The following is a 22,271-nucleotide window of genomic DNA, read 5'->3' on the forward strand; positions in this document are numbered from 1 at the left end:
AAAATATTTTTTTAAGAAAGAAAGCCAGAATACATTTCAAAGTGGTTGTACTACCTTACACTCCCACTAGTGGAGTATCAGTATTGTAGTAAATCTAGTGTAAGGTAATTTTAGTGGGGTTCTGCCCCACTCTATCCCATTTAGCTCCTGAGTAAATGACAGTGAGACAACAGATTTTATCAACAAGGTGATGGCACTGTACTGGGCAGGTTCTGACCTATCCTAACCCAACCAGGCTATCAATGACCAGTAAATGCCCGATTACTTGCCATTTGAGTCTTGCTCTGTTCCATGTGTGTCCTCGAGGTGAGCTTCTCTTGACCACATGCTCATGGTCCATCCAGACTCATGGCCAACCCCCTTCTTACCTTTTCTTTTCTCCTCTGTCCACTTTCCCTCATGGTCGTTCCTGATACAACCCCCACTCAATTGTAAGTACTGCCTTCCTATTCTCTTTGCCAAGTCTTAGACTGCAGCCTTTTAGTCACCAGTTAGAGATTATGGGGGTGCATTCTCTATAGCACATTGGCCAATACAGTGCCCACGTTCAAACAGCCACCCGATTTTGAGGTACGGAACCCAGCATCTGAATGTACACTGCACAAGACCAACACCAACAACTTCCCTCTTTAGTCCAATAAAAGGCTCTTTCTCTTACAATAACAAACTGTATATAATAAGAACAATTATGAAACAATTATGAAAACCATCATGTAAGAGTTGCATTCACAATATCTAGCCCATTTATAAATGACAATTTAGGAGAAAGTACTCTATTATCTATTCTATCTGCTGAGTTCAGAGTTCTGCACATAAATCATTTTCTATTATAACCTGTATTATCAATCTAAAAACATCTTCTTATACCTAAAAACATTTTCTTAAATCCTAAACAACTTAAGCTTTAATTGTGAGACTACAACTATCTAGTCTTTAACCCCATCAGAGACTCAGTAAGGAATAAATACTACCTCAGTAAGCAGGAAGTGCAGAGGAATCAGCTTCCAAAGCTATAAAAATGACCAAATAGCTGGCTGCCTGAAGAGTGCACCCAAATTTCTCCATAACATTGGAGCATCTCTCTTCAGCCTTCTGGCCCAGGATATCTGATAGACTTTTTTTGTAAAACAGGAATTATGAAGGCCTTGCCTACCTTGTCCTTCCAAAGCTTAACAGTTGACTTCTCTGTGTCTCAATTTTTGTCCAGTTTGGACAGCATACTGTCAGCAGTTGAAGCAAGGAGAGTGGCAGCTTGCCAGCTTTGAAACAGCCTCTCCGTGGAGGCTCTTCAATCCTCATCACCGTCTTTGAAGTAGAAAAGCACTGCTACCAGGATCTGACACGTTTCGATGTCAGAAAATCTGCTTATGAACAAAGCATCTTAAATGCCACCTTATGTGGGTCTCCGAGGTTTCTGAAGACCCATCTACACTATATCTGAATGACAACCTAGGAGAAATTCCATTGTTCATTTCTAGGTATTTACTATCAGTTTAGCCTAGGAAACACATTTCTGTAATTAACTAAATTAGTGTCTAACATGACCGTGAGTTTGATTGACTGACTACTAACTTGTATTACCTAATTATCCTGAACAGTTTGTAATAGTAGCTTTCAAAAGGACTAGGACCTAATGGTGCATTTTAAATCATTAAATAGGTACATACCTTGAACAAGAGTTGAACCCTAGGTACATAGTGTGTTTTTAACAAAATATAACCTTAGTCTGTATCAATACACAAAGTCCATACCAAATGTAAAGTGTTTGGTTTGTTAATGTTCTTTGGTCTAGAAGTAGATTCAATAATCTTCCCTTTTTCTTATCATTCCTATATCGCATTTTTCTTTTCATCCTTTCTCCCCTTTCCCTTTACCCCTTCTCCCCGCTACACAAGAAAGAAGAATAGAAGAAAGAAAATGAGAGAGAAATGCCTGAATTTAACCTCCTTTGCTTTGTTTCCTTCTTGACCATGACCATTTAACAATCAACCCCCCTTTTAATGACGATAAACTCGTTAAGTGACCAAAAACCAATCTACCTGACTTTTAGGAAATGGTCCATCGTTCTCTTAATACTTCTTCCTGCTGTTTTGGGACATTTCTGCTGTTGGAGGTGACATTTCCTCTTGGGAGCCCAAGAAATCGGAACATAGGGCAGTCTTAAGAAGGCTGTCTGAACGTTTGTTGTCCATTCTCTGTGTGCTGTGAAAGTGCAGGCTTATTGGAAGGCATGACTGGAACAGTGTGAAAGGCTGGACTGATTGGGGTCAGCAGCTTTCTTTGAAGCTGCCCGGGAAGTTTTCATGAAACAGCTAATGAGAGCAGTCTGAGGTTGTATCAAGCAGGAACCCAGAATAAATACAGCTCAGCATCTCGGCGGTGTCTTTCAGCATCCTCGAGGGTAACCCTTGTCAAGGCTTAATTCCCTTGGTGTGTGGTCCTCTTCTGTAAGCATACAGACTCTCGCAATCAGTATACATTTCTACAGTAATAAATGTGTGGAAAGTGCAGTGTGGACAGAGCAGTTAAAGGTGGTTCTCTGCTCTCTATACAAGCAGGTGAAAGGCATCTATCATTCTTTATAAGTTAGTTTGGATTGTAGAACAAGACAATAAAAAGTTTCATTCACATCCTGTGAAAGGACAGCATGACGAGCCCTGAGAATTCTGTAGCCAACAAAATTGATTGGCTATGTAAGGCCTGGATGAAGACATTTTCATGTCTCAACCAGTCTCCGAGCTGCTCTCATGCAGAGGGACCAGCAAAACAAGTTACCTGTTTTGTTGGTCTTCCTGTCTCTTGCCAAGATCTTCAGGGTTTCTTCCCCAGTCATATCTGATTTTTAAGGAATCCATAGCTTATCTTTTCCTATGGAATATATATAAAACACACCATAACACATTTCCTTCACTATATTCAAAAGTTAAGTCATCTCTCATATACAAAGGCTGAATCATTTCGTCTTTTTTTCCAACAATCCAATGTCTCTCAGCAGCTAAAGTTTTTTTGCTCACTGGCATTTAAAAAAATTAAAGTTAATAAAGCATTATTCACTCTATCTCTGGAGGGCTTTGTTACCCCTTTCTGTTTGTTAAGCACTTTTTTAAAGGTACGATTAGATTTCTCTACAACTGCTTGTCCTGTAGGATTGTGTGGTATACCTGTAACATGTTTTATAGTATAATGTACAAAAAACTGTTTCATGTTACTACAGACATATGCTGGGGCATTGTCTGTAAAGGGCCAGCTTTGACATCCAGCATCAACTGAGGTGGGCTATAGAGTCAGCCACTGGTTGGGGCCAGCGAGATGCCCCTGGTTTGCCTTGTGAAGAAGATTCCTTGGGTGCCATAGAGTCAGTGACTGATTGCTTGGATTTTTCTCTGAGGGAATAAGGCTTGATTCACAGGGACTGGGACTCCCTGTGGCAAGCAAGAGACTCCGAACTCTTAGAACACTTTGGGGACTGGAGAAAATGAAAAAGGGAACACACACACACACACACACACACACACACACATTGTGTGAATGAAGCAAGACAGGCTCCAGCTACTTTACATATATATACATATACACACATACATACATAGACACACATACACACACACACATTGTGTGGATGAAGCAAGACAGGCTCCAGCTACTGTACATATATATATATATATATATATATATATATATATATATGTATACACACATACATACATAGACACACACACACACACACACACACACACACACATTGAGTGGATGAAGCAAGACAGGCTCCAGCTACTTTATATATACATACACACACACACACACACACACACACACACACACACACACACTGAGTGGATGAAACAAGACAGGCTCCAGCAGCTTCACACACACATATGCATCCACACATTGGGTGGTGGAGCAAAGCTCAAACCATTTCACACATACACACAGACAGACATACTGATGGATGGAGCAAAGCTCCAACAGGCGCTCCGACTGTCTCACATACATACGTACACATACACACATTTGGTAGATGAAACAAGCTCCAAAAACTTTATTTTTCCTTTTATCCTTTTTATACCATCTAAAGCAAAGTTCTTTATGTCAGGGATTACCTCATAAGTTACATATTCTCTAAAAACCACCATTACAAAAACATGTTCTTTGAAAACAGAATAAAATCATTACACCAAAGGAAATTACAACATGATTATTAATTATATAGTCTTCTTTTGAACTCATATCTAAATAAACAGCAATGATGCTTTTGACATTGATTAACAAAGCTTAAATAAGCCAAGTCTATAGTAGCAAGTTTTTTTCTATGCTTAGCTGATGAGCTTTGTATTTACCAAGAAAGAGACATCCATCTTACCTCTTATTTTTGAAGTCTTGTTCAACTAGACTGGCTAATCATGTATTCTCTATTCTGTACTAATAATAGAATTATTCACTTTTTGTTCACAACCTTGCTTTTTCACAATGCAAACTGAAATCTGTGGTCAAATCCCTAGAATACAAGATCCAGGAATTCCAACCCGACCTAGAATAAAATGTTGCCTTTGATTATTAACTGTCTCAAGCCTGTTTTTCTCTTTCAAGGACAATTACAGGATTGTAATGGATGAAAGCTCACAGTACTCCAACCTATGCAGCCATCACCACCCTACAAGGGAGGAGGCACATTCTGCCCGGAATTCTAACTTTATTATACCTATCTGGCAAAGCAACTTAAACTATCTCCTTAAACTTTCTTTCAATTGCCCTAACTTCCTGAACTATTTAAGTCAAATCAGGAAATGCCATAAATTCATTAATTCACCTAATAGCATTATTTTATGATAGTTGACCTTCATATTGATCTGCAGGAAAATTGCCCGATAGAGTGGACCCTCTCCAGGAAGCTCGCTTACCCACTGCAGCTTCTCCTGCATGAGGTCTGCTGATTGTCAGTTTAGATCTGTACAGGTTGCCATAACTTCTAATAAATGCATAATTACAAATCAGCCTTTTCAGGATTTAAAGCGGTTGCCCGTTGAAATCCTGAACATGTGTCTGTAGTCTGCACATAGCTCGGTTTACCAAATTCTGCAAAATGGAACACATCCACTTGCCAAGTTTCATCTCTTTTGGAACCTTTAGGGTTATTCCCTGCAGGTAATGGAGTTTTGTTATATAAAGAATAAATGATAAATTCTCTTATAATTTCCTTGACTTGTTGCCAAGTGATAGAAAAAGTCTTTAAACCTTTGCTGTTAACATGGTGGGGTTTTTTTATGAAACTCTGAAGCAGCTAGCACATTTCTTATTAATGGCTGATCAACTTCAGCATTACCTTGTGCTAGAGAAATGATTACTATTTCTGTTTTGTGTGTGTGTGTGTGAGAGAGAGAGAGAGAGAGAGAGAGAGAGAGAGAGAGAGAGAGAGAGAGAGAGAGAGAGAAATCTAAAAATAGTATCTAATCTCAAGATATTCCTGTTTATACCAAAGTTCTTCTGGGAATTTTGGCTTTTATGTTTAGGTGTTTAATTTGTGTGGGACATATTTTGTGGGGGAGATGAGATTGGAATCCTAAGCAATGGCCTTCTCTTTCAAGTGACTATCCAGTTCTCCCAGGAGCATTTGTTGAAAACACTATCTTCTCCCTTTGAATGATGCTGACATCCTTCTCAAAAGTGAACTGATTTTAAACACAGGAATTACTTCTGTCCGTTGTCTTCAGTTGTCTCTGTGGTTCCTTATCTCAGAGCCTGGAGATCCTGATTCTTGTTACTTTGTAGTGAGTCTTCAGGTCTTAAAGCACGAGCCTTCCATCTTTGTCCTTCCTTTTCAAGGTAATTTGGGCCCCTTTGCTAAATGCATCTTAGTATCAGCCCTTCAGTTGACACAAACAAATTAGCGTGGGTTTGATAGACTGCATTGAGTCTTCAGATTAGTTTGAGGAAGAACACTGTATTCACAACAGTAAGTTTGCAATGAATCTTGGACACAGTTGATTTATTTGAGTCTTTGAAAATTTCATTCTATCATGCTTATAATTTTCAGAGTGTAAATGTTTTCTTTTTGTGAAATGCATTCTAAAACATTTCATTCTATAGATGCTATTATAACTGGAATTGCATTTATTTGTGATTATTAAGTATATTCAAAATGTAATTGATGTTTACAAACAAGTTAACAGTTTTGAATGTTTGGAATTTTTATTGTTAATTTCATACTATTTTGCTAGTCTCAAATTTATCATAACACAATTTATGGCTTTTCTTACAGAGACTGGAAAGTTATATAGTAACAGGTTGCTGAAGAATCTGAAAGACCTCAAAAGTAAGGAACTGCAGGACAAGGCATAGTGTCCAAATTCTCCAGACCTCAGGCCATCGTGTTAGTGACTGGGGCCCACAAAATACACAGTTGTAACTCACTGAGCATACATTTTATCTACTGTTGTAATATATTTTGGTGACATACAGCCTATTTTATTTTTATAATTATTATTCACTTTTTCTGTAAATAAAAAGAACAAAACAGTGGGCTATTCATGACTGAAATGTACCATGGAGCCACAGAGATAACTAACAGTTCACAAATACTAATGACCTGGCTCTTTGTGCAATGGAGTAAAGTTGGTATCAATGGCCCATCTTTCTAGACCCTTAACAGTGTTTAAACACGTCCATTTATCCGTAAGAATAATTAAAAACAGTACATCTGGCTCCCCTGTTAAGACATTTGAATGGACAGATTTGGGACCTCAGCGTTATTGAAATGTAATGTTACAAAACCATAAAATTTTAGAATTTTTAAATCTCTTATTTTGTTTTAGAAATACAATTATTTAAGCTTAATGTGAATAAAACATCTTTCTTATTTTACTACCATGTGACTCTTTCTTTCCAATGTCACTTTGCTATCTTTTTTCTAAGTGGGGAAGATCAAAAAGGCTAACCTCCATAGTTCTTTGGAAAATATGGGGTTGAAACTCTCAATGGAGGAATTTGCTGAAGTGGCAGACAACCTAGAAACGGATGGTGAGTAATAAGATGGACTTAAATTATCTGTTGGCTTTTCCTCCTATATGATAAAATATTATAATCAATATTGAGTAAATATTTAAAAACCTGGAGGAGGTCCCCGTATTAAGGTAAGAGTACACAATTTAAAAACAACCAAAAATTAGTATATTTTCTGTGTGGACTGCAAGAATGTACTGAGGCTAGCAGAACTGGTAAGACTCCAGTAAGGGCTGGCCATACAGTGCAGTGGGTCAGTGCTTGCCTGGCGTATTCAATCCTCAGTACAAAGAGGGAAGAAGGGAAGAAGGAGAGGGAGAGAGACAGGGAAGAAGAGGCGGTGGGGGAAGATGAGGAAGAGAAATGAGGGGGGAAGGAGGGAAAGGGAGGAAAGAAGGAAGGAAGATAGGCAAGGAGAAGAGGGAGGGAGAAAAGAGCAAAGTAATGGATTCTTTTTCTCCCCTTTTTATATTCCCTTTATCTCTCTCTGTAGCCTTATTGCTGTCCCTGCCTGGGGACAGGTTGACAACTGGTGCATATGTCCTCCCTATTATCTAAATAGAAATGTCTCTCAGGGCTCGAGAGAGGCTGGGTTTGAACTGGAGCTAGGCAATTCCTCTTGAATGGCCTAGGGATGAAAACCAGGGGCAAAGCACCTACCAGAGCCCGAGGCCCTTGGCTTCCTCTCTAAGACTCAAAATTAGTTAAGTAATTCAAATTAGAATGATTATAAGGGGTTAAAAACATCAGGAAGGATTGGGCACACATGCTATGGCACATGCATGGCACTCAGAGGACAGCTTGTAGGAGGTCAGTTCTCTTTGGCCACCATGAGGGTCCTGGAGGTAGAACCTGGATCTTCAGGCTTGGTGGCAAGTGCCTGTACCCATCGAGCCTTTACCTCACTGGCCCCTGATTACAAATGTTTAAAGGAGAATGGACAAGTTTCCAACAGATAATTCTTAGTGTGGCATAATTCCTAAAAAATCAAAAAAAAAAAAAGCTTAAGAGGTGTCAGAATTACAATGCGAGTTGAGTAAAGCTGGATTTCATTGTGTAGCCATAACGTGAATCTGTTTTCTGAGCTCACACTCTTGATGGTGTGTTTCTGTTACACACTTACAGCAAAGGGGAATGCTGATCTGCAGAAAGTGATGGAAAAGGTGAAAGCCATTTCAGGTGAGGAGGAACCTGGCCACCTGGGGTTTCTTATGGGTTCTGTTCCTATGCTTTGCCATTGGTCTTAATTGCTGTGGTGAGTCTGTTGATTTGCTCCATTGTATAAACCTCTGCTTAATTGGACTTTAAAGTTAGGCTCTCGGTAGTAACATTTTAGTGTTACATCTTGGTAGGGATGCATTTATTTTCTGAAGTAATTTTCACAGATGTCTCCTCGTGGTTAATACAATAAGGATACGCAGAAATATTGTTTAAATTTTTCATAGTTGAAGCTGAATATAGTGGCACATCCTTGTAATCCCAGCACTTGGGAGGCAGAGGCAGGAGGATTATAAGTTTGATACCAACCTGGACTACATTGCAAGACAGTGTCTCAAAAGGGAAAGAGGACTCCAACCCCCCATGAACTTCTGGTTTATGAAAGTACATGGTTACTCCTAACCAGAGGAGAGATAATTCATTCCTTTCCCATAAACCATGCAGACGCTTCATTAGGGGCAAACTGCCTTGAAAGACTCCTTTCCTTCCTAGGTACTGTGTACACAGTCAAATGTCAGCTTCAACCAACAGGGAAAGCGCTAGCTAAGGCTAAGTAGGGAAGGAACTACAGGACCAGCCAGTATACCCTGGTGCGAACTGGAACACATCTAGGAGAGGCACTTGGGAGCGCTGTGGCAGTGTGGGGTGTGGCGTGTGAGGAAGGTTACTGGCACAAGGATGTGCTCCTGTAGCTCAGCTTTGAGTGCATGGTGTGCAGTCAAACTTACCGTTCTGTTTGGGTGGCTCTTAGAAACGGAGAAAACAACGTTCCATGTTAAATGATTTAGAAATTTCAGAAATGCTTTAGAGGTGTAAGGGAACAAAACAAAAAAATTTAAAGAAGTCGAATGTGGAGTCTGCTCCCTAAGACCCAAAAGAGACATCGATGAGGTGACTATATTGACTTGTCCATGACAGCAAGTCTATCTATAAAATGTCCCTTCTTTCAGTCTCAGATCCCACTTCCCGGCAGAGCTAGGACTCTGATGGGGAGACTTGATGAGACTAAGCTCAACTTTCTCTGACCTTTTCTTATCTTGATCCCAGCTCCAGCAAGGTTTCCTTAGCCATCACGAAAAGTGGACCCCTTTAAGGCTGCCATTGAGGCTTTCAAACTTTATCCCACCACATCTCAAGTAGCTACACTTATGATGACGATTCTCTCAAAGTATAAATGCACGTAAGCAAACCTGTCTTAGGTCACAAAGGGGCTCTCCGAATCTAGGTGACAGGTGTTCATGTTCTAAGCCAAACCACATTCAAACCAGCATAAGTAATAAGGAAGGGTCCAGTGTTTGTTCGCAGCACAGGAATTACAGACTAAGAAATATCTGTCTGTCCTCTATCCACATGAGAATCTTATGGGATGGTCAGGAGCCGAGGGATGAAAAAATACAATAGCTACGTAATAAGAGAAGAGAGAAAGGGAGAAAAGGGAAGAATAGGAGAAAAGCGTAGTAACTATTTCATGTTGATGATATGCCAACTTGAACAGAGATTCTTTTCCAAATTAATATAAAAATTTCCTCTAACTTGAGTATAAGTTGAGCAAACATTTAAAGCAAATTATTAAAAAAAAAACTTGTCCTTTTTTTGCTACCCTAGTGAATTAACATACCATTTTTGTGACCTGTAATTGAGGTTATTCATAAGAGTTTCCAGACAGTCCAATAGGAAGTTGGGTTTTTAATGGTCATTTATACTAATATACATGAGTTCTGTGGTATGTTGAAATGTTATAAAAAGCAAAATATTTGGGGCTGATGAGATGGCTCAGTGGTTAGGAACACTGACTGGTCTTCCAGAGAACCCAGGTTCATGATGACTCACAACCGACTGTAACTCAGTTCCAAGGGACCAGATACCCTCATATGGACATACATGAAGGCAAAACACCAATGCCCGTAAAATAAAAATAAATTTTAAAAAGCAAAGCATAGATAACCACTATGGACTGATACATGTCATATAATTGCAGAATAAAATAAATACGAACTAGTTATAAATTATAAATTATGAATTATTTATAAATTGATAAATGGCATAAAGTAGAAGTATCTTAGATCTCAACTCATTTGACACAATATATAATACTGCATTCCTTACATATTTTATTCAATAAAGTATTGCTTTTATGTGAAAAGCAAAATCGTGATTCAGAGCATTTCTTTCAATATGAAACAAAATGGATTTCACAAGCATTTGTGAGACCTACTGCTGGGTCTCCACCCATCTCTAAGACCTTCATGCAGTTTATAAATACATAAAATATGTGGATCTGTAAGATCAAATCTACAGCTTCCCTCGGATTTTCAAAGGGAGTATGTCCCTAGAAACAAGTCCCTTTACTACAATTTTGAGTTAATAATTTTCTTCTTATGGTTCTTTCTTTTTCTGAGTAGAGAATGTCAATGTTAAAAATCTGGAAAATGTTCTAAGCAACATGGGAGTCAAGCTGACCAAGAAAGAACTGGAAGATCTGTTAAAAAGTCTGCCCATCAGTGGTGAGTGTGTTGGATACCATTGACTTTATGATCCTGATCTTGCTGTCTAACTCAGGAAAGCCTGGAACTTGCTATGTGTCTTGGTCTACTGCTGTGATAAAATGCTGCGATCAAAAGCAATTTGGGGAGGAAAGAGTTTATTTCTTCTTATAGCTTAGAGTCCATAACAAAGGGAAGTCAGGGCAAGGACCATGGAAGGAGAGGCCGTGAAAGGACGCTGCTTACTGGCCTGCTCCTTATGGTCTGCTCTGCCCACTTTCTTATATCACCCAGGATGATTGGCCAGGACTGGACCCTCCCATGTCAATCATTAATGAAGAAAATGTCCTGCAGTCCCTCCTATAGGCAATCTGATGGAGGCATGCTCTCAGTTGAGGTTCCTCTTCCTAGAAACTCTAGCTTGTGTCAAGTTGACAAAACTAACCAGACTTGTATGCAACCCAGGTAGCCCAGGAAGTCTTGAACACTTCCCGAGTACAGGGAATGCAGCCATGTGCCACCGTGCCTAGATGCACTGACATGTGAGCCTTTGGTTTTATAGACATTTAGCTTTAGAAATGAAGAAATAAATGAGCGTCTTCTAGGGGACAACAGCAGTACCAGGGGAGACAGTGCCAGTGAAGAGGCACTTGAGAAGTACATCCCGAGCGCCGGTGACATGGTCAGGAAGACTTTCTAAATTTGGGAACAGGAAAGCTGGCCCCTAGGCAATCTTCTGAATCTTATCCCTTCATTATCAAATATGAGATTTGCTCTTTTATGTAGCAAAAGACATGATTTCTGAAGTCAGATTATTTTCTATTTAAAATTTTCTATATTTCTTGCTTTTTATATATTATGAATAAATACATTGAGTGACTAAATTAAATGCTTAATAAGAACCCCCCACACACACTGTAATTTATAGGGACACGGCTTTGGATTATTGTTTTAGGAGAAGGGGAAGTGCTCAGAAGTTATTTTGTATCACATTTTGAGCTTCAAGTTGTATTTGTTTTTTGTTATAGCTGACAATAAAGTGCCTCTGAAAACGCTGCGAGAAGAACTAAAAGCTTTCGTTGGTAAGAATTTGTTGTGACTTATTTTTAAACAAATTATGTTTTACACCTACGTTTTAATAGTATTTTCTGAGGTGTGGTAATAACTTATAGTGGCATGCACTTTTAATAGTCCCCCTGATAAAATATTCACATCACTGGCCCACAGGTTCTTTTCCTTATTTTATAAAGTAAAGCAAAAATGTCTACTTTTGGTGTCTTACTTTCTTGGCTACTTTTCCCCGGTAAACTGGTATCATTGTTTACCAGCATCAGAACTAGATAGTTCATAAGAGAATGAAGCGTTTCAAAAGACGTAAATAATATCTTACAAATGATATAAAGTTCTAACAAAAGAGGAAATAGATCATATTTTAATTGTATATATATTGTTATGCTCAAGCTATTATCATCCCTAAGTCTCTGAGAAATTATATGGTCTTTCTCAGACCATCTCCTTCACTAGGAGGATCATTTGATCTACAAATACTAAGAGATGGATTTTTGTTCTACACTCATGATGAAAATATTTCCATCAGAGGATTTCACATCTCTCTCTCTCTCTTTCATACTTGCATTAGAAGAGTTGTAACAGAAGCACATTTGTAGGTGATTAAAAATAATTTGATTATCCCATAGTATTTTATCTATAAATGTCCATCTTTTTAAAGGAAAAAAAATTGACCCTGACAACCTAAAGAGTGTACTTAAAAATATGGGGATTGAGCTTTCGGATAACGAATTGAAGAAGATCCTGAAAACGTTGCCCACTGATGGTAAGTCATGCCACATATCTCGCTCGAAGTAGCAGATACCTTCCAGGGACCTTGGCTCAGTGAGTCTTTACAAAAACTCCATAGGTCGCTGCAAAGGCACTTTTGACCACACTGTCGCTTGAAGTCTAGAGCAACAACAGAATGAAAAGGAAGTGTGTTTTACATATCTTTTTAAATAATTTCGTTTTATTTTGGGTGCATTGGTGTGTTGCCTGCATGTTTGTCTGTGTGAGGACGTCAGATCCTCTGGAACTGGAGTTACAGACAGTTGTGAGCTGTCATGTGAGTGCTCAAATTGAACCTGGGTCCTCTGGAAGAACAGCCAGTGTCCTTAACCACTGAGCCATCCCTCAGCCCCTATACATCTCATTGTATTGCCGTGTGGAAGGATTAAATTCCTAAATGACTATAAAACCAAAGAATAGATATGCTTGTGAGAATGGAAAATATCTGCATTTCAAGTTTGCGTGGTGCGACTTTACCGATGGCACCTCATTAAAATGCATCCTGTCACGGTCGTGTGATTTGTAATGCTTTGATGACATTCCATGTCAGGGTTCTACAGCGCTGCATTCTGCCTCTCTTTACAGATGACGGAAAGGTGTTTCAAAACAGAGTGCTGAAAAACGTGAAGGATAATAAACGTGAGTAGGAACAAGGAGGAGGCATTCGAACTCCCCTCTGCCACTGAATTTTCATTGATACAATGAAGAGACTTATTTTGCTTCTTGGAGGATATTTTTCCTGATGATAGTTTGTATTCAACAAGGAAGCATTCTGGTGTCTTGCATTTTACAAACTTTCCTGACAAAAAGGTTAAATGAATGGAGATGCAAATGCACGGAGAAGCATTATGGTTGCTTCTGGCGACGATCCTGGCACTCAGGAGGAGGAAGCACAAGAATCACTGGAAGTTCAATGTCAGCCTGGATTATACATTGAATTCCAGGCAGTCCAGACTACACGGGGATACTCTGTCTCAGCATTAACAAAGAATTCTGAGGGTGGGAGAGGAAAGGAAATATATGATGAAAGGGGGCAGGCAAGATGGCTCAGTGGTGGGGAAAGGTGCCTGCTGCCAAGCCTGACCAGGTCCAGGAAACACATAATGGAAAGAGGGAAGTGGCCTCCATGCATTGTTCTCTGACTTCCACTTGCACACCATAATAAACATATTTATGTGGGTGATACACAGAGAGAGACAGAGAGAGAGAGAGAGAGAGAGAGAGAGACAGACAGACAGACAGACAGACAGACAGACAGACAGACACACACAGAGAGAGACAGACAGGCACACACAGAGAGAGAGACAGACAGACACACAGAGACAGACAGACAGACACAGAGAGACAGACAGACACACAGAGAGACAGACAGACACAGAGAGACAGACAGACACACACAGAGAGAGAGACAAACAGACACACACACAGAGACAGACAGACACCCACAGAGAGAGACAGACAGACACACACACAGAGTCAGACACCCACAGAGACAGACAGACAGACAGACACACACAGAGACAGACACCCACAGAGAGAGACAGACAGACAGACAGACACACACACACACACACACACACACACACACACACACACACACACACACATTAAATAAATAGCTCTTGGACCTTGAGTGGGTATCTAAGAAGGAGAAGAGAAAGAGATAAAAGACACCAGAAAGGAAAGAGGAAGCATTAAATCTCTTTCTTTGTGAACTGTATTGGTTGGTACGTTCACGTTATCTCTGCCCTGGCTCACATCCTTATGTGTAGATACTTTTAATAAATAAATAGACTAAAAATTTAACCCTAATCTTAACTTTTTGGATTGGATTTTTAAAAGCCTATTACATATAGTTTTGTTCTTTCGTTTTTAAATATTGGCACTTGCACTAGACTGTGGGAACGTCTTCCTCAACACACATTAAGTAGTGAAGTGTTAGTTAACATAGTAACATGCATGCACGTTGGAACACTTACGAGCCATTCTGCTTTCTGTCTTCTTTCGGCTTCACCAGAAGGGAAAGTTGATGTGGATAATCTGGAAGCTGTTTTAGAAGCCCTGAACATCAAGCTCACAGAAGAGGAGATTGACATGATAAAGGATTCTCTGAAAAGTGGTGAGTGGTATAAGAAGTCTGCCTTTAAACAGAAGCTGAGCTTGAGGAATAAACTAGGACTGCTTTGAGGTTCAATTCACTTTTAGCCCAAAGAGATTTTTAATAGCTTTCAGGAGAACTTCTCATGAAACAAATAAGATATGTTATTTCAAACCCATAATCTGAGCAGGCATGATGGCTCAGAGGGTAAAGGTGCTCTTTACCAACCCTGAGGATGTAAATTCACCCCCGGGACCCACATAGTAGAAGGAGAGAACAAACCCCTCAAGTTGTCCTTTGACCCCCACATGTGCACCGTGGTACATGCACACTACGCAGACATGCTAACAATAGATAGATAGATAGATAGATAGATAGATAGATAGATAGATAGATAGATAGATAGATAGATAGATTAATAGATACATAGATAGATTAATAGATACATAGATAGATTAATAGACAGACAGATAGATAGGATAGATAGGATAGACAGATGGGCAGATGACATAGACTAGAAGGATAGATTTTTTTTTTAATTTACAATCCTTCCATTTCTCTCTCTCTGCATCCCAGAGTAGGGCTGGATGCCAGTGGTGGAGTAAGAGTTATTGTTGGGTTTTACAAAAACAGAATCTGCAGCCTGATTTTTCTAACTGACCCATATCTCACTGATAGCGATACAATGTATCCAATTTGTCCCACCATTCTTCAGTCTACCATTCATGGGTTTTGACATTTTCCTCCCTCCCTTCCAGCCTCTCTTCCTTTCTAGTCCATTTTTTCTTTTCTTTAGGTTTTGTCACTGTAAAAGTAAGTTACAAAGCAACATCATGCCGCTAACCTTTAACCCGTGCACTGATTGGGTGTGATGGTGCACACCTATAATCACAGAACCTAGAAACTTGTTTACAGGTGGAAAATTGTGAGTTTGAGTCAGGCTGGGCTACGTTTTGTTTCCCTTTCTCAGAAAACAAAAATGGAAGGATGGAGAAGTAGCCCAGTAGTCTAGAGCACCTGTAGCTCTCAGGGAGGTCCCAGGTTCAAGTCCCAACACCCACATAGCTCCTCAGAACATCCATAACTTCAGTTCTAGGGAGCCCAACATGCTCTTCTGGCCTTTGTAGGGACAAGGCATGCACGTGGTCCACGGAAGTACATGCCAGAAAAAAACACTCATAGATATAAAATAAAATAAATCTTAAAATAAAAAAGCCCTGGGCTATGGATATGGCTCAGTGAGTAAATGGCGTGCTGAGCAAACATGAAGGCCTGAGCTTGGATCTACAGCATTGGAGAAAAGCCAGCCACAGCAGCAGCTTGCTTCTGTGTCCATTAGGGTGAAAAGGACAGAGAAGCCACATGGCGTTAACCAATTGTTAATTACTATTATTAATTATTAATAGTACTTAATATTTGCATAGTTGATCAATAATTAACAATTTATAGTATTAATGATCATGTATTAATTTTACTGATGGTATTGTTATTGGTATTCTTAATTTGGTTATTATTAGATTATTCTGTATTATTAGTAATGATAAGAACAACTCTTAAGAGTAAAAATTCAGAGGTGGGGTGGAAAAAAAGAAGAGTGAAAATTCACACAGCACACATTTTAGACCCATGAGCCTTCTGAGAGGCAGTCCTCTAACTCATTACTAAAGGGCCTTGGCAACTGGCGTGAGAAGAGGAGAAAGGAGAAAGATCTATTCCTTATACACTTGTGTCGTTTTCAAATTTTTATACGAAGTGAGCATTATCATTTTAACTTGATTATTTTAACTTAAAATGGACACAAATGGTACAGTGAGCTAACAGCTAGCCTCATACCGAGGAGTTGGCCCCAGCAGGCAGTAAGTTGACCACTCAAGTCGTTCTTGCTGCCTCCACCAAACATTCCTGCCCAGCACCAGCCTCCTCATTTCTGTCAGCGCCGGACGATACAAGATAACAGTCTTTGCAAATGTTGAAAAAGACATGGCTTCCGGAAGTAAAGGTGGAGATCTGCTCAGTTCTAAGCAAAGCTACTTAAAATATGTCCACAACATACTATTATGAATAATTGAAGAATAAAAATATTACCTTTTTTTTTGTTTCGAAGCTCCAATGGGTACCATAGCAAACAAATAAAAAATTTAAAAAATTAAAAAATAGAATTTTGCCACAAGCCAACACTTCCAGAAGTCAATACTTGTTAACTTCAATACTACGTTGAGGGAAAAGTATTGGCTCAGGACCCCCAAGACCAAGTACTCAGTGTAAAGGAAATTTATTTGCCCCAGAAGGACAGCAGAAAATAGGAGACAAGAACAGGGATAGAGGATGAGAGAGAAGGGGAAGAGAACGAGGGTGAGTGTGAGAGGCATTTGTCCTAGAGGACAAAGGGTGGCTCTGGAGAGAGGAGGCAGACATGGCCCATAGGCAGATGGTAGTTTGTAAAGGCACAAGGGGAAACCCTATGTTAGGATGAGGTGTTTAATATTAATCGGGTGTGTTCACTAGGTGAGCCGGCGGGGCTGGACCTCTATACTTGGGTGGCTGGACCTTGGTAGTCAGTCACTTCCTGGAGGAACAGAACTTGGTGGCTTTGGGATGTAACCTGACAGCTTTCAGCAGGGGAGAGGGATGGGAGAAAGGAGCAAGGTTTGCCCGAGTCATGTTGGCCATGCTCAAGCTGGCTGCAGTCCCTCACCAAGGATTGTAGCTGGACTTATAACTTGAATTGTCATGTGGAATAAGTTTACTTCACAATTCGCCTTTCGTTCAAACGTTTTTTAGAGTATCTTCATTTATTGTCTACTATTAAATGTCAGTCTTCCGTTTAGTTAGATTTACTTTGTTGGTTATCTGGTTAGGTATAAAGGATCTCCTGAGATGTACAGTTTTCTGAGTCTATATTAATGTCCCCCCTCTGCTTAACTTATCAGGCAAAAGCAAAATTGACCTGAGAAAACTGATGGATAAAATAGAATCTATTTCAGGTAAGAAGAAAGTTAGTAAACAGACGTGTTTGTAATTTCCTTTGTAGTAATCTGGCTTTATTCTTGAACTAGACGTTTTTGAGAGAACACCAAGAAATAAAAATATACTCAATCTTAGACCAAAAAATTACATAAGATTTTAAGATTTAATGATTTTAAGAGAGGGTTTCGGCCTTTTGAAATCTGAACTTGAAACGTATGCTTCAGTGAGAGAATAATTTGTATTTTAAAGATTGCTCAAGTCAAAGAAAAAATCGACAGCACACCAGGTCTAGAAAAGGCCAGAGTTTCCTCAATTTGTTCTCGTTTAAAAGTTTACATGTTTTCATTTCTTATGAAACTTCATACATGTACACAGTATAGTCTTATACATTCATCCACCACTCCTCCCATTAATTCCTCCCAACTTGTCATCCTCTGAGTCTGTGCTGCTCGAGGGACTAGGGTCATGCATCCAAGCATGGTAGAACTCCTAGGAGTCTCACCTTAAAGAAATTGACTCTCCCTTCCCCAGCTGTCAGAATCTCCTCAGCTAGGGGTGGGGGCTCATGGCCTCCGCCGGCATGCTGGGATGTTGACTGGCTTGGTCATAGGGAGGCAACTGCAGCTGCCCTGAGTCCAAGAATCCATGTCCTGTCAGCCTTCCAACCCTCCAGTCTACTTCACAAGAAAAGAAAATAAGAAACACTGGTCTTGGTGACACTGTCTTAGTTCACTAAGGATCCCCAGTTCTATTCATGCTCCTGCAAGTAACACAATGTTATTCTCTGTGACGGAATTAACCACCCGTTTTCTCCATTCACATGTTGATGCTCTTTGAGCTGATTCTGTAGCTTGACTATTATAAGTAGGTAAGCGGACAGGTGTGTCGCCCTGGAAAACTGGAGGGCTTGTGATTTCAACTTTCTGTGCAATTAAATCGGCTCAGAATGCAACTGTGAAAAAAGACATCTGCTTGGTCTATTTGCATATTTATCAACTAGATTGTTTGGTCTGTTGATATTTAAGTTCTTCTTAAATTCTGTGTATTAATAACCGGCAAGATGAATATATGTCAAAGATTTCCTCCCCTTCTGCAAATCTTATCCTTTTACTATGATTTGTACAGCATTTTCTAATTTAGTGAAAGCCAATTCATCGTGTCTTGCTTTCACTTCCCAAGTAGGCACAGCCTAACTTAGTCATTACATATGCCTCGATCTGCAAGTATTGTCCTTTGACCTTTAAAAGCTCCAAAGCTCCAGGTCTCCGTTAAGGTCCTTGATCCATTCTGAGTTGATTTTTATGCAGGTGAGGGCTGGAGATCTAGTTTCCATCTCCCACAGCTGCATGTCCAATTCTCTCCTTAGCACTTGAGGAGGCCGTCTTTTCCCACTGCATGTTATTGACACCTTGTAAGGTCCAATGACTGTAACTAGGTGGGCTTATCTGGGTCTTTTGCTCCATTCCACTTGTCACCCAGCTGGTTCTTTGCCACTGCAAGGCTGTTTTATCCTATTATGTCTCTGTAGTAGTTTCAGATCAGATATTAAGGTATCTCCTTCATTGCTACTTTCACTCAAGAATGGTCTTGTATCTGGGGTCTTTGGCTTATCTATGTGCATTTGACATTGGTTTTCCTAGTTTTCTGTGAAAAACACCATAATGATGCTAACAGGAATCTATACATCATGTTTAGTAGTATGGCCATTATAGTGTCACCAGCGCTGCCAATCTATATACGTGGGCTCTCTTCCCATCTTTGTGCCTTTGTGCCTTTGGTTTCATTCTTCGGTGCCTTTATAAAGGTTCACTTGTGATGGCATTTACACGTGAGTGCTTGATTTCGAGGCTGATATAAGACTGCTTTCTTGGTTTCTTTCTTATTGATACATAGGAAAGGCTACATAATTTGCATGCTACTGATGACTAATGGTCTTTAGCACACACCCCCCACCATGGTCTTTTAGTAGAGTCTTTCAGCTCCTTTAAGTAGGCTCGTGTCATCTGAAAACATGGATAATTTGACACCTTCCTTCTCTGTTTATATCCCTTATTTCTTTTTCTTGCTTTATTTCTCTAACTGTCAAAGACCAGCTCTGACACAACAGGTAAACTGAGGCAGGGCCTAAAGTCAGTAGACTTTTCTCTGAGGGAACAAAGCTTGATTCTCTGGGGGCAGTAAGAAGCTCCTTGAGTCCAGCAAGAAACTCTCTGGGGCCTACAAAAAGGGTTAGGGAACACACACACACACACACACACACACACACACACACACACACACACAAACCAATCAGTCATTTCTACTTTAAATCCTTATGAACATGTACTCATTAATGATTTTTTATTAGACTGTATCAGGAAACTGAGGGCAAAGAGGGGTATAAGAAATTAATCACTTTGATCAGCTTTCGCTAGAGAGGGCACGTCAGCCATTTCTAGTTGGGCTGCCACTGTCCTTGTTCCCTGACCTCCAAAAATCCCGAGCTCAAGTATCAAGAGTGTGCCTTTCTGAATTTCCTAAATTGTTCCCTAAGATTTTCTACATCAAAGCCACCAGCAAAAACATCTTAACTTCACTAACAAGTTATATCTCCCAAATTCTTTCTAAGGGTGGTAATTGAATCATTAATCTGCCCCAGCAGCAATGCTTGAAAAAGTTTAGTCCCTATTACTTTAAGTGCCAATGGCTCTTCCCCACGAGGGGAAACTATGTGAAAACTATAGAGTTTTCATACAACTCAGATTAGGGGTGACTCGATGAGCTCGAGGGCAACAAGCAGAGCTGTGCTCTGTAAGAGCATGGAGTTCTCGGGACACAGAGACCTCGGATCTCTGCCTCTCCAAGGTTCACCCATCGTGAATGTGCTAACCAGTAGGCCACATGCCATGAGTTCTAGAGTTGTTTCGGTGTTCCTCCTGCATGGACCCCAGCAGCCATTCTCAGCACCTCAGTAAGGGTGAGTTGTGAGAGCAGACACCTCTGTCTCACTTTAATTTTAGGTTTTCAGTTCTTCCTTATTGGGTATGATATTAGTTATTGGTTTGTCGTACATAGCTTGGGCTTTTCCCAGAGTTTTCAACTTTTCCCAGAATTTTTGTCATGAAGAAATAAGGATTTTTTTCTCCGTTTTCTTTATTTTTTTTAATATCCTAGCCACAGTTTCTCCTCCCTCTTCTCCCAGCCCTGCCCCATCCCCTCCTCCCCTTCACTCCTTTCTCTTCTGAATGTGGAATTTTGTCAGAGGCTTTTTCTGTGTCTATTTAGGTGACCACATGATTTTCGCCCTTATTCTATGTATATACCATGCTGTGTTCTACAGGCCACATGTGTTGAACCATGCTGGCTCTCCTGGAATTAAATAAACTTGAACATGGTATATGATCTTTTACTATGTTATTGAAAGTATGGCATAGAGGATTTTATATCTGTTCATCCAGGAAATCGATACATAACCTTCTTTTGGATGTTACCATTATTATATTTCTTTCTGGTATAAGAACCGGGTTATAATTGTATTCACGGGATGAGCTTAGAAATGTTCAGTTTTATTTTCTAAGATAGTTTTTACTTTTATTTTCTAGGATAGTTTAAGAAGCCATCATATTGGTCCTTCTCTAAGGATCTGATTGAGCTCAAGAGCTTTTCATCTTGGAGTTTTCTTGTAAGGAAGCTCACTGCTTCAACCACATTGCTTGCTGCCTGTTGATCTACATGGCTGGTTTATATTCATAGCTCAACTTCAGTCAGTCGTGTGCTTCTAGAAGTTTTCCCACGTACTCCAGTGCAGTTTTTCTCAATATTCCATATTGATCATCCAGAGTCCAGTAGTGGTTTCATTACGTATCTATTTCACCCCTAATTTTGTTAATTTGGGCCTTCTCTCTATGTGTTTTGGTCAATTCAAATTAGAGTTTTTAAGTCTTGTTTAGCTTCTCAAAGAACCATTTGCTCCGTTGGTCCATGTATTGTTTGTTGTTGGTTTGGTTTGGATTTTTGTTGTTGTTATTTCATTAGTGTCCGATCTTGTTCATTCTATCTACCAACGTGGTAATAGATATTTGACTGAATGATCTATTTAGTGATAGTAATGAGGTATTGAACTGCTCCAGAATTATTGTATATGGACTGTTAGTCCCTGTATATCAGTATTATTTCCTTTATGAAATCCCTAATGTACTTACTGTCATCGCATCGTGGTGGATTATTAGAATATAGTGAATTTTTTTCTAATGTTGGCTTGAAGTCTGTGTCAGATGTGAGTGTTGCCTTTAGAGCCCGTCATTTAATACACTTCAGGCCGTATCACTACCAATAGAGCCCGTCATTTAATACACTTCAGGCTGTATCATTACCATAGACTGTGCTCCTTCCAGAAAGAAGCAGCTCTCGTACTGCTGGCCTTCCAGACAGTTTGCATCTTTTAATTAAAGACCTAAGAGCGCTTACACCTAGGTACTGTTGAGAAGCTTCTGCCAATTCCTGTGAGTATTCTTTTGTGGTTGATGGGCGTTACCCTTTGTTCTTCCACTTCTCTTTCGTTCATCTCTTCTGTCCATGAAATTTATTCTTTCCCAAGATTTTAGGATTGTGGCTCTCTCTCCTTCCCAAATAACTATTGTTTGTTTTACAAGGCGAGGCCTTATTTCTGGATTGAAGCTAATCTCTGTCCG

The 22,271-nt window shown here is 39.8% G+C and overlaps 1 protein-coding gene across 1 annotated transcript in view; it reads left to right on the top strand.

The window, feature by feature from the left end:
• Efcab3 (EF-hand calcium binding domain 3) overlaps positions 1-22,271 on the top strand; it is a 506,364-nt gene that overhangs the window by 337,790 nt on the left and 146,303 nt on the right. Inside the window, exons 115-123 of the mRNA XM_087572380.1 lie at positions 6,257-6,310; positions 6,910-7,014; positions 8,122-8,175; positions 10,617-10,718; positions 11,726-11,779; positions 12,427-12,531; positions 13,122-13,175; positions 14,554-14,655; positions 17,565-17,618. Coding sequence (XP_087428506.1) covers positions 6,257-6,310; positions 6,910-7,014; positions 8,122-8,175; positions 10,617-10,718; positions 11,726-11,779; positions 12,427-12,531; positions 13,122-13,175; positions 14,554-14,655; positions 17,565-17,618 — 684 coding nt within the window. The remainder of the gene's footprint in view (positions 1-6,256; positions 6,311-6,909; positions 7,015-8,121; positions 8,176-10,616; positions 10,719-11,725; positions 11,780-12,426; positions 12,532-13,121; positions 13,176-14,553; positions 14,656-17,564; positions 17,619-22,271) is intronic.

Source organism: Rattus norvegicus, chromosome 10 (genome assembly GCF_021556685.1).
Source record: "Rattus norvegicus strain SHRSP/BbbUtx chromosome 10, alternate assembly SHRSP_T2T, whole genome shotgun sequence".
NCBI lineage: Eukaryota > Metazoa > Chordata > Mammalia > Rodentia > Muridae > Rattus > Rattus norvegicus.